Raw genomic sequence first — 12,861 nt, 5'->3', positions numbered from 1 at the left:
AGAGGTGCATCAAGACATACTACAAAAGTACTTATCAAGCCAACAAGCATGTCAAAGGCAATTGACATATACGAAAAATATTGTTTACAAAATTTTTTTCTGTACATGATATGCAGATCAAAAATATGCAACCATTCTTTATTTTCATTGGTAATTATCTACTTAGAACAAATGATTCATATATTTCATAAATATTGTGAATTATTTTTATACTAAATAAAAATTATTTATATTGTGCAGGTAAACATTGAAGAAGGATAAAAGGAAAGAGATTCCTCAATCAACTTATAAATATGCTAAATCCAGGCGATTTGAATTAGACGATAAAATGTTCGGTGCTCCTGAAAGGAAAAAATAGATGCTACAGCAGTGAAAAAGGATCCGGTTCAATATTGAACATCACTTTAATGGATGGGAAAGTAAGCATCATACAAAAAAAAGCAAATGATAAATGCACCCATTTTCATTTCTTACTGGTAGTTGTTCCATCTTCCTAGGCTGTTTGGACGGAGTCGTGTCGCGTGCAGGATTATGATTATCAATACCATAGTTGTGCATTCCTTGAATTTTAGTCGCAAAGTTCTTGTATATTTCATGAATAATGCACTCTTATTCTTATATAGACTATCAATAGTAGTTCCATCGACTAGGTTTTCCCATCTATTATGAGTCTAATTCATGTGTCTTCGGCCATTAATATTTTTCAAGACAAAATCTTTGTAAGGTTTGAACAAGGATCGCATAGCATAAGCTAGGTCTCAATAACCTTAGTGTGTAGTGGGTTCTGCTTTGGTAGTTGGCTCCCCATTAAAGATGAACAAAACTTCTATCTGCAGGTCTCCACTCTAGAATACATAAAGAACATTTCTCGGAGTTTTCTTCAAATGCAAAACTTCTATTTATAGGTCCTCACTCTAGAATACATAAGGTATAACAATTCAGATTGATGTTCCGACTGATAAAAAAGAAGCACATTTATCATCTCCTTAGAAAAACATATTAATCTATCTTCTATATTATTATATTATCATTGAATAAAAAAATAATGTTGACATTTAATAAACATGGTAAAAAAACATGTCAATCTATGTTCATTTTATTACTATATTATAATTAAATAAAATAATATGCTGACATTTACTCTCTTGATTTTTTTTCAGCATACTCAGATACGAGCAGTCTTATTTGTTGAATGAATGAAGCTATTAGGCGAAAAGTTACAGCAGGGCCAGATATATTATATATCAGATGGTGCTGTAAAGAAATCAGATTACCCATACAGTAGTGGACGTTCGATCGAAATTATCTTCAACAAATATACTACAGTAACAGAGGCAACCATTGAGGAACAGATTCCCGGAGGAATTCCGTTCATTCCATTATGTGACGTTGCTCAATACCTTCAACCCGACAGTTTTATAGGTAACCAAACTAAAAATATATATGAATATTTTTCATTTATATGATTCAACATTTTGAAGACATCATTGCAATTGTAACCAAAGTGGGTCAAGCGTTACATACTACACGGAAAAGAGATGGAACAACAACTACACGCAGAGAACTTCAAATCATTGATTCAGAGTATGTAAAGATCTCTCATTGCTCTTCCTAACATTATAGCCCGCGTTAAATCTGCATTTTTAAACACTCGTTTACTTTCATATAGTAAAAGCTTATAGAGAGTTTTAATTATATCATATATATTTCTATTTTTTTAACTTTCTTTTGTTTTTTTGTTTCTGATTGTTGATCTTGCTGCTCAAATTTTGGGATGACTTCTTTTCCATTTGTTGTCAGCAATTGTCATTCATTAATTTAATTTTACATTAGCCTATCCTTTCTAATCTATTTATTCCACCTACTTTTGTTGGTGGTGGTACGTTGGTTATGTGTTTCCTTCTCTTTTCTTATGGATGTTTTTTGATATTTATAGATTTTTCCATGAATATCTAGAACATGACTTATAACAACAATTTCACCAATCACTATTATGGACATGTTACTTAAGTGTAAGGTTAAAGGAGTTAAACAACAAGCCAAATGATTCCCATAGATTTTGGATTTCAATGACCAGTTTTCGCATATATCTTATGAGTACGTCAATGCCCTGTTTTCTGTTTAAGCTTTGCATTTTCTGCATTTCGTAAGTAATATATTGTAGTATTAATTTGTATATTACTTAAATGTGAGGTTAAAGGAGTTGAGTAATAAGCCAATTCAATTCCCACATATTTTGGTTTTCACTAACCGGTTTTAGCAGCATATCTTGTGAGTATGTCAATGCCTTGTTTTCTATTTAACTTTCAAACTTGCATTTTCTGCATGTAGTAAGTGATGTATTGTAGTATTAGTTATTATATGTGGGATCTGATCCCGTGAGAGGGGGCGCGACCTGCCTCCCTCTCTTGGTCTCTCGTACCCATGCGAATGGCGTATGCTTTTTATTATTGATTTAATTCATCTTTTCTGTGAAATTGGGATCACTAAAGCAATCTGAATTTCATGCCAAAGAGAATGACCAGAGTCGCCACCTAGGTAAGGGACCTAGGACCCATAAATGACACTACAATGATCTGCGGTCCTAGAAGTCTAGATTCGTTACCTGATTACGAGAATGGAAGGTATGAAAAATTACCACCACATGCACCATTCTTGCCCGGTAATCCGGTCTTCAATTTCAAAAGTTAACTCTTTTGAATTTTTTTAAATGGCTCATTTAAACTCTTTTGATGTGTGAACTATGTGACATGCATCCTAAAATCTAATTTCAATGTAATTCTTAAATGTGTATTTTAATTTTCTTGATTTGTTGAGATTCAATATATGTGAAAGTTCTCCTAAAATTCTAATTTGGAAAAAAAATCCTAAATGATTTAATCAATTTAATTTAGGATTTTAAATGAGAAAAGAAATAAAAAAACTACCATAAAAACCCTACTGATTGTGTGTGGGGCCGACTCGTGCGAGGAATGTCATCCAAACATCCAAGCTGCCTACTTATCGAAGCCTCACTGAGATCAGAGTCGACGTAGTCCGGTGACCTAAACTAAGCTATATGCCCAAGACATCTAGGACACCGATCTAGATTGAATTGACTGTTTCAACAGTTTAAAAGATATTCTTTAGTTCAAGTTGAATAGATTTTATTATCCTAGGACTTCATCTAAGATGCTATATAGTCCTATCTAAGTGCAAAATGTTCCCTAAACTAATGCAGGAGAACCTACATCCTAGGTTAACTAGGCTTGTCCTATAGGGAGATGGGTTAGCTAGTGTAACTAGATCTATGGCACGGCTACTATCCATAGCAAACGACCGTGATGAAGCTGAACTCCTAACTCTAGGACACCCTAAAACCTAGAACACGGCGTGATGTAAGTGTTCCTAATCAGCTTTAACCTACGAGGTGATACCGTTATCCAACGGTTCAAAAAACATGGGTTTGATTAACCCAGATTGTGAAGTTAATAATTTTCAGTTCTTTAAAGGTTTCTAACTCCTAAAATCTAAGGAATACTAATGGCTCTAAGGCTGACAAGTTTCATCATTGGGTTTCATCCATGGAAGGGAATCGGGCTTTCCACCCTTGCACAATTTAGCATATAAGTTATAGTATATTATTGCCTGGCATGTTTCTCAGGATTTTCGTGGACTACAATCTCAGAGCCAACAACATACTATAATTTAAATGCTCAAATTGTAAAAGGATTGATCGCAATTAGGATACGATTATGAATGCCACCTTGGCATCTAAACTATCCTTATATGGCAAGTTTACAAAGGAGATCAATGATTCCTAAGATTTCTATTTCAGTGGCTTAAGGATTGAATACATGATGAAAAATTATAGTTTTCTGAAAATTTTCATGACACTTTGAAATAATTTCAAATTTTAATTGATTTTACCAGTTTCAAGCCAGGTAGGTGATTTTACAAACCAACTCATAGCAAACTAAGTTATCTATTCCAGAAATTTGGGAATATGATGTGTTTTGTACAATTATGTTCTTTTTGAATTGTTCACGATTTTAGAGATTAAAATTTGATTTTTAATTGATTTTACCAATTTTAGGCCAGATTGGTGACATTAAAAAGAAATACATAGCAAACGAATTCCAAATCAAACCAAAATTTAAATAGAACATGATCATAATAGTAGCAAATCATGGTAAAACTTTCACACATTAGTTCGGGATTTTACTATTTTTAACAGATTTATTTATGTTCTAGTCAAATCAATTAAAAATCAATACAAAATAGTAAAACATGCACACAAATCTTGAGAAATTCACAATATGATGTTTCTGGCCCATTCATCTTACTACGAAATTTCAGCTTTTGAAGAGTCTATTTGGTGGTATGTCCTTTATATATGTGAAAATCAGTGGTTTTATTTAAAAATTCTCATAAAATAATGAATAAACTCAAAATCCTTTGAAAAGTTTTTCATGATGTTCAAATATTAAAAGGATTTTGAGAACAAAATTTCGTCCAATTTTGAATGGTTTTGATACATGAACGAATTTTTATTCATCATATTTCCCATTTTCGAGTTTTTTTTAACGAATTTTAGAGTCATCAAAATAAATGAATTTTATTGGAACTTTTAGATTTTTTGTACTCTTTTAACCCAATTAGAACTCAGAAAATATAACTTTGTGAAAAATTTTTAGTTTCGAAACACTTGCTTTGTAATACGATTTCACCAAAATTGGTAATAAAGCAAATTGACTCATAAAAAATCATACATGATCATGCAAGATAACTTCTCATGAGATTCTCTACAAAAAAACATGAAGAAAATGAAGAAAAGACAACCCTAAACATGTTTTTCTAGTTCTTAGAGAACAAAAAGGGAGAAAACCTACCGTTCATCGCGAATCCTTGTCTCTAGGGCTGGTAATCCGAGATATACGCTTTTGTCCAGCCCTTATAATTGCTAGAAAATTCCGTTGATTGATCCAAAGATCTCCAATATCACAAATATAAAGGAAAAATGGAAGAGGTTTAATGGATTTTTGGAGAAGAACACCGTATGAGAAAAAGAAGAACAAGAGCTCTAAAAAGGGGGATGAATTATTAGAGTAGGAAGACCTAGTTGGAAGTTTTTTCAGCCCTTTCTCAAGGTTGAATTGATTTGCTTTATAGAAAAAGCTATGGTTTGCAAAGAATAAGTAGTTTCCTTTGTGAGGAGTCTCACATTAGCTAGTTTGTTATTTCTCTTCCTTAGCTTTCCTTCCTTTTAGTTTTCAAATCAACTTGAATTCTAATTGTGCTTACTTTCAAACCAAGGCATACTATTTTACATAAGGTAGATATTTCAAGACTCTTCTAGAAGCTGTCACACAATGGAAATAACATATATATATAATATTTTCGTCCAAAAAGGACTGCCCAACGTTGGAGCTCATTTTTGACCTATTTATGGGCAGAATCAAGAAAAGTCGTAAACTAGAAAGTTGTATATCTCTTCAAGCCCTTCGAAACAAGTATAACAAAAATTATTTTAGAGAAGTAGGTAAAAAGTTATGGCAATTTACTAACCTGGCCATACTAGCCCTTTCTAATTATAAATCTTACTTCTTTTCATTCTTTTATTCTTTTTTTCAAAACACATCAAATATGACATCACCATCCCACCTCATCCATGTTCGGCGCCCACTTATGTGGCCAACCCACATGGGTGGGTCCACTTGGGCCCATTCCTTTGTGGGCTTTGCCCAATGGGCATTCTCACATGGGTTTTGGATTTTTTTCATAAAAATTTAATAAAATTCTTTTAAATTCAATATTTTATGGATGAACCTAACCCATGTGACCTTTATGGTGCACCCCTAACATATGGTTGAGCCATCTCTCTTGGAAAATATAAAGTTTTGGACCAAAACGCTCTCATTTGACCAATACGCACCCGAAAAGGGACAAAGTGCATTCAAATCAAGTTGCCCATAAAGGAGGAGTTAAAAATGAAAAGTCTTCGTGGTCAAACTTCAAAAATAGAAACTTTTTAAGATGGCTCCTTTTGATGGGTGATATCAAACATGATTACTTGGGATTCCTTGAAAATGCCCAAAATGCCCTCGTTTAACAAAATTTTAAATTCAAGTCAAACCCCTAAGAGTTTCTAAATTTAGCAGGTTTTCAAAAACTCGTGAAATCATCTAAGACTCCTTAAATACACTCTAAAGGTTAAGTAAATTACCCCCGAGGTGCAAAATAGGTGAAAATAGGGACAACCTTGAGAAATTTCAAAAATGGCAGTTTTTTTCACTTGATTGGAAACTTAAATTCTCATCTTCCGGAGACCATTGGAACACCCTAGAAATCTTTAGGATTGCGAATCAACTTCAAAACACCTAAAATGAGATGAAATTTACCCTAAAATGCATTGATGCCTAATCTAATGCGGAATACGGACTCGAGACTTGACAAACCAACTAAATCTTTCGCTTTTTAAAGCGTAGCAAAATGGGGGTGTCTATAGTATACTACAAATGTTCTGCAATCTAAGCTGAATGATTGTCCTAACAATAATTTAGGACTGACATAGAAAAGAAGATAAGAAAAATGAAATAAAAACAGATCATGTTCATTGGCTGTAGTAGGTAAGAAACACAACATTGTAGAGACTTAATGATATGCACATGTTAGTGGTGTACACGGGATTAGTTAGTACATGCTTGTCGCCATATAACTATGCTTTTGTTTGTTGAATGATGTTACCGTATGTTGTATCAGTTATAATCAAATGATGTATATATGAATATGGATATATGGTTTGTGAGGTACAGCTCGTCTCCGAGGTATCTGTCTTGATTGGTTGGAATTTGATCTGGATGATGTTTTAATGACAACATGCCTTTTCATTCATCTTTTCTAGGTTCTCTTTTGAAGAAGTTTGCATGTTCTTTCATCAATTTTAAATTCCATGATAATTTTTACTTGTGTTAATATATCTTGTTTTAATGAGAAAAATAAATCTCATTGAATGCTATCGTCATTTACAAAGAATGTAAAAGCTCATATATACTGATAACTTATATGTTACAAATAACATATGTTGTTTTAGACCATGTTTACTTATCTAAAAATGTTAAAGTAACAAATCAATCATTGAAGCTAATTATCATACCAATTCCTCATCAATTATGTTCCAAATATACGTACACGATGTATCTAAAGTATTAATTTATGTATTCATTGTAGGTGTACACTGCCTGTACAGTTGACATTATGGGGGCGTTTCGCAACAGAAGAAGAAGAAACCATATCTGAGAAGGTTGAAGAATGTCCCATTATAATTGCAACGTCTATCAAAGCTCAACCATTTCAAGGTAAACATTATCTTCAAATGTTTATGTCTGTCTGTATATATCAAAAATCATTATCTAATCATAGAATTAACAAAAGAACTAATAATATTAACAAAAAAATATACATTTCATTTCATCTTTAAATATATTTTACTACTTTGTAATACAAGAGTAACTCTTTCCACAACAGTGAATACGATCATTGACATCGATCCAGACATAGAAGCAGCCAAATCATTAAAGCAATGGTATAATTACATAATACATATCCAAATATTATATATTTCAGTTTTCAATTGAATTTTAAATGTTATATCTAACATTATTTTTACAGGTCTACAAGTCATCAACTGGTGATAGAAGAATCCAAAAAACTAAAAAAGAAAGTACCATCAGCAAAAAGTTCTTCAAATAATGTTACTATTGACACAATCGTTGATGAAAAAATAAAGGTTGATAAAGATGTAATATAAAATCCTTTAAATTATTAGCATATTATATTCATAAATAAAAAATAATGGGAAGTGATAAATGCGCCCCTTTTCATCACTTGGGACACCCCCAATAGTGTATCAATGACTACAGAGGGGCTGATGTACTTCACATCAGAAAGATTGAATGAGGCCGATTGCCACGTACATTGCTGCTGGGTGTCCCAACTAATCAAAAGGGCCGTATATATCACTTCACAAAATAATTTACCATATATCAAAAATTATTATTTTTCCTAATGCAGAATCAATCTTACATGGTAGAAGGATGGATTATCGACGTTAACGATAAGCAGAATCCTTGGTATCCTTCTTGTTCAGTATGCAAAAAAAAGGTAGACAATCGTACTGGCACAGACAGATGTGGGAACTGTTTCTCTAAAATTTTTGAAGTTGTTGACCGGTACGTGAAGAATACTACACTCACATGAGCCCTTGCAAGTTTGTTTGTTGTAATTGATTGTATCAACTTATTTACTAATATACGTAACTGATCGCTAGCTTAATCTATTTCAAGAAAAGCTACTTTCAAAATTTAAAGCAACTGCTTCATGTCCTGTTCAGTACTTATCTTCTCCTTCATAGAGTATAACTAATTCGATTCCAGTTCCAAAGTAAGAAATACTTCAATCACTCACCTAAATGAACAAAATTATAATCTTCAACAAAGAAATACATTTCTTTCCACAATTTAGACGGATATGTCTGTCCTAGAAATGCTTTGCTCCTATTTATTTATTTGAAATGCGTTTGTTTAATCAAATTCTCTACTAAACGTTGTTTTTTTAATGTGGTTGTTTAATCAAGTATGTGGTCGTTTTCTCCTTCATTCAAGTTTTTAATACATTTTTTATTTTACGTTTTCAACCAACTGTTGCTTATAAGTATTATATGGCTTTTAGTTGGGCTGACCTTGATTATTTCTCCACATTTATACTCCATGCTTATGTTGCTATCACTAAATTCATATAGAAATATAACTTTTCTGCTAAATTGCTTCCAACCAATTTAACTTGCAATTTGATGCTAATTTAGAACAGAATATCAGATCTAATTACTTTATTCACTTCCTAATTTCAGTGGCTTCTTCATAAATGATTTCCCCCCAGTTATCTACTAGCTTTGCTACTTCAAAGAAAAGTATGCAATTAATGGATGTTTTTTTGCAATTCACCCATAAAAATTATCACTTCAAGCTTTAGAAAACTTCACACTGAACTCCTACGCAAGTTCAACACCTGAAGCAAGAGGTGCAACCTTTAAATATGAGTGTTTTACACTTCCAAACCCTTGCTTTCCCTCTGGTTCAGAGATTGAATCTACACTCCGTCACATCATCACCTCCATGGTCTTTGTGGCATCATTGGATCACTCATTCAAACTCCGGTATCCTTTTTCATTTACTTTCATTATCTTCTAATAAAAACACTCCACTCTTTTGTGTATCAAAGTTATGAATTCAGTAGACATATCATTTGCCATTCTTAATAATGTCATGTCTTCCTTTTTATCATTTTATTCGAACATTTGGGTTCCAACCCCTATTGCTTCTCGATCTAGATCTATTTTGTTTCCTTTTTCGTTGTTAATTCTCAATTTCTGTTTAGGAACTACAGTTTTATTATAGCATTGAAAATTTATCATGTAGAGATATGATGCAGACATTTTTCCTACTCTTAAATCGTGTCATACTCATAATTTTATTTGACAGATATTTGCTAAAAATAAAAGTTGGAGATAAGAGTGGGGCGTTATGGATGACAATATTTGATAAACAAGTCAAAGTAATATTCAATTGCGAAGTGTCCAAAATGAAGGAAATTAAGGTACAAAAAGTAATGCAATTTTTTTAAATACTATTCCAAATTATTAATATCATGTATTTCTTCCTTTATTACCATAGGAAAAAGACGATGCAGAGTTCGTTAGCCAGGTCTTACAATGTTTGTGGATGCCATACATTTTTACAATCAGAATTTCTGAAAAATAACTTTTTGACGCACCCTCCCGGCAATTTACATGCATAAAAATTGAAAAACTTGATGAAGAAGATTGGAGAAAGAAAATGACACCAGCAGAAATAGCATCTTTCCTAAGGAGCACTTAAATATAATGGTTTGTAACTCATTTATTTTCTCTACATTTTCCTTAAATAGTATTTCATATTTGTGTAGAGATTTACATCATATAATGAAAATTATTTGTACATCTAAATAATTAAATATTGTAGATTAAATTAACTTCTTCCACTTTGCTTTCTGCAGGAGAAGAAAGAGATGAAACGAACAAGGCAAAACTCGAAGCTACTTCTGTACTTATTCTTCATGTATATAAAGGACGGTTCTCGGCTACTTTTGTACCAAGCCTTGATGTACAGAAAGAACAATATGATCATACAAGAGCAATTTTTATTATGTTTTTTTTATCAAATTTTGGTTATGTAAAGAACCATATGAAAATGTTCTGTAAATATTACAAGTGAAGATGTTATGTAAATTTAACTAACACTTTACAGGTTTTATATATTACCTGATATGTGTAAATTTAACTAATGCTTTACATCTATTGTGTATTGCCTGATGTAAAGAAGCTTCTAAAGTTCTTTACAAATGACATGTGTTGTTTTCTTTTAACAAACTCATGGCAGGTGTTGTCTTCTTTTACACACTTTGTCACTTATGTCATTCTCCATAAGGACAAGAAAATCATGGACTTTGTCTCTATTTTACTAAATGGTGCTGCTTTTCTCCTTCGAATCTGAAGTTGATCAATTGTTTTGGTGTTGGGCAGATTTGTTTAAGATATTCAAATCTTCCATGAACTCTATAGCATCATCATATACATTAAAATCTTGAGGTATAAAACCATTACGAGTTTCTATTGTGCTTGGTGAATTTCACTAACCTAATTTTAGTAAGTTTTACTTCCAAATGTTTTCTTCTTTATATCATTTAAAAGAAAATGTTTTCTTCTTTATGTCATTTCACATTCTATGCCTTTTCTTTGTTGAATGAACATGACTTATAGCAATCCCTGACCTTCCTTCTAACTGATTGCTGTATAAATGCCTCTCATAGATTTTTCCAATATAGTTCCATGAATATCTAGAACTTCAAAATAGTTCATTCAGACATCGCACGTGCAAAACATGTGCCTTTTTACTAGCTCATTAAAGGGGGTGAATTTATCCTCAAGCAGTGAACCATTCTCAAGAAAACCGTTCGGGGAGGGGGGATATCATCTCCCTATATTTAACATCAGTTAGGGATTATCTATCTATCTATCGATCTATCTATAATACATACTAAGCATGTTTCTTTCCCTTTGCCATTCGCCTTTTCTAAGAAAACATTTTATTGCAAAAACTTTTCCCTTATGCCTCGTGTTTTGTTTTCATAGAGTAGAGCGTAACATGTTAGAACCATGCCTTAGCATGGGTTGAGCCCACCCTTTTCACACCTCCTGTTTTGATGTGGGGGATCACCATCTTCACCCAAACCCATGCATAGGGTGGAACCCAGCAATTTACTCCTAATGTTATTGATGAGGTGGGGTCCACCATCTCTACTTAACCTATGCATTAGGGTGGGTACCCCATCTTATTCCTCGTGTTTTGATTGTGTAGACCTATCGATTTACACATGCATAGCATGGTTGAGAATACTAGTCTTTCTATAAATAGTTAGATTTGTTTTTTGCAAATATTTAGATTTTACTTTTAAGTGGATCTGTGAATCTACAGTGTTTCATGATTGTATGTAGGTGTTTTAGTACTTATTGATGTTTGTTTACAGTTTTGACCTGAATTCAGTTGTATAATGTTTTTTGTTTAGACAGATCTTTCTAGTTTGATACACAGTGAGGGAAAAGATGGCAATGAAGATGCATTTAATATATGATTATCTTAATCGAATTAATTATTTTCTGGTTTAGTATGTTTATTTTGATTGTCTTGATGTAAATTGTTTTGTAGGAGAAATACATTATGTCAAGATGCTCTCATTTAGCAAGGACAAAGTATTTAAGGTTGATGGAGCCCATTAAGAAGCTCTTCCTAATACTCTTTTTGGACAGTTGCTTAGACTAGACGGGCCTGAACTTTATAAGACCATTCTAGTTGCATTTGTTAGAGTATGGGATTAGAATATCTTTTACCCTTAAAGGATAAGATATTACAATTTAAATTAGAATTAGTTTTATGTTCCGAATTTATTGATCATGTTAATATCTACAAACTCAATATTTTTTGTCTTGTTTGAATGGTAGGATCCTGGGATAGAAGCTGTCATAGAGGGGGTACAATCACTGGACCATTCCATTCCTCCTGCAAAGCCAACTATGGTAATGGTTGCTATTTATTTTCAATGCATATGTCTATCCTTCTTACCATAACTTTCATTCTTTTATAGTTTCAAGTTACCATGGTCCAAATCCTTCAAAAAAAAGTTACCATAAGATAAGCAGTGGAAAGAGAATTGAAGAATTTTTAGAAAAAATAGAGGGGAAGATGAGGGAATGAAGGAGAAAATTAGTTAACTCTAAACAAAAGTAGAAAACTTAAAGAAGGGAAGGACTCTACCATTAGGTGGAGAGGAAGGTGGGGAGGTTCTGGATGAGTGAATACCTCCAAGAGAACTTGATGGGTGAAGAAAAATGTGGGAATGTTCGTGATGAGGGTATACTTGCCAAGGAACTTAAGGGTGAAAAAAAGGTGGAAAGGTTCAGGATGGAGCAATACCTATCCTTGGAAATTGACGATGATGATGGTGGGGAATTACCTAAAAATGATTAAAAATTGGGATCATAGAACGAGGAGTAAAGCGCAGTATGAAAGTGAAAGGTAGCAGGTACTTAAAAACACCCTACCAAGGGAAAGAAATGAACAATAGCAATGACCGCAGAGGACCCAATGGAAGAAGAAACTCCCCACCAATCAAAGGTGAGAAGATTAATAGCGACACTCATGTAGGCAACAAAGAGGGGGATGAATTGGTGCTCTTGAAATAATTTTACCTAATGCTTTTTAATTCCCTTTTTTGAAAACTTTGAAGAAG

At 32.8% G+C, this 12,861-nt stretch overlaps 1 protein-coding gene across 1 annotated transcript; it reads left to right on the top strand.

Annotated features, from left to right (window-relative positions):
• Positions 1 to 1,196: 1,196 nt before the first annotated feature.
• On the top strand, positions 1,197 to 12,599 carry LOC143852468 (uncharacterized). Its single transcript, XM_077361852.1, has 8 exons — positions 1,197 to 1,422; positions 1,482 to 1,584; positions 7,210 to 7,337; positions 7,507 to 7,564; positions 7,651 to 7,780; positions 8,053 to 8,127; positions 12,074 to 12,148; positions 12,393 to 12,599. Exons 1-8 carry the CDS (start codon positions 1,197 to 1,199, stop codon positions 12,597 to 12,599), a joined length of 1,002 nt encoding a protein of 333 aa, XP_077217967.1.
• Positions 12,600 to 12,861: the final 262 nt, after the last annotated feature.

Source organism: Tasmannia lanceolata, unplaced genomic scaffold, assembly GCF_043159265.1.
Source record: "Tasmannia lanceolata isolate RefF3 unplaced genomic scaffold, GAP_Taslan_0.1 ptg000019l, whole genome shotgun sequence".
NCBI classification, from domain to species: Eukaryota; Viridiplantae; Streptophyta; class Magnoliopsida; order Canellales; family Winteraceae; genus Tasmannia; species Tasmannia lanceolata.
The sequence above is the reverse complement of the archived record's forward strand: the minus strand, read 5'-3'. Positions and strand labels throughout refer to the sequence as shown.

What these genes read in the sequence shown, in the direction of transcription:
- LOC143852468 (XM_077361852.1), top strand. Translation starts at nt 1,197, where the DNA reads ATGAAGCTATTAGGCGAAAAGTTACAGCAGGGCCAGATATATTATATA. An exon ending in GCCAAATCATTAAAGCAATG is followed by an intron (nt 7,565 to 7,650) that starts GTATAATTACAT and finishes TTATTTTTACAG; the next exon opens with GTCTACAAGTCATCAACTGG. An exon ending in CTTGGTATCCTTCTTGTTCA is followed by an intron (nt 8,128 to 12,073) that starts GTATGCAAAAAA and finishes TTTGAATGGTAG; the next exon opens with GATCCTGGGATAGAAGCTGT.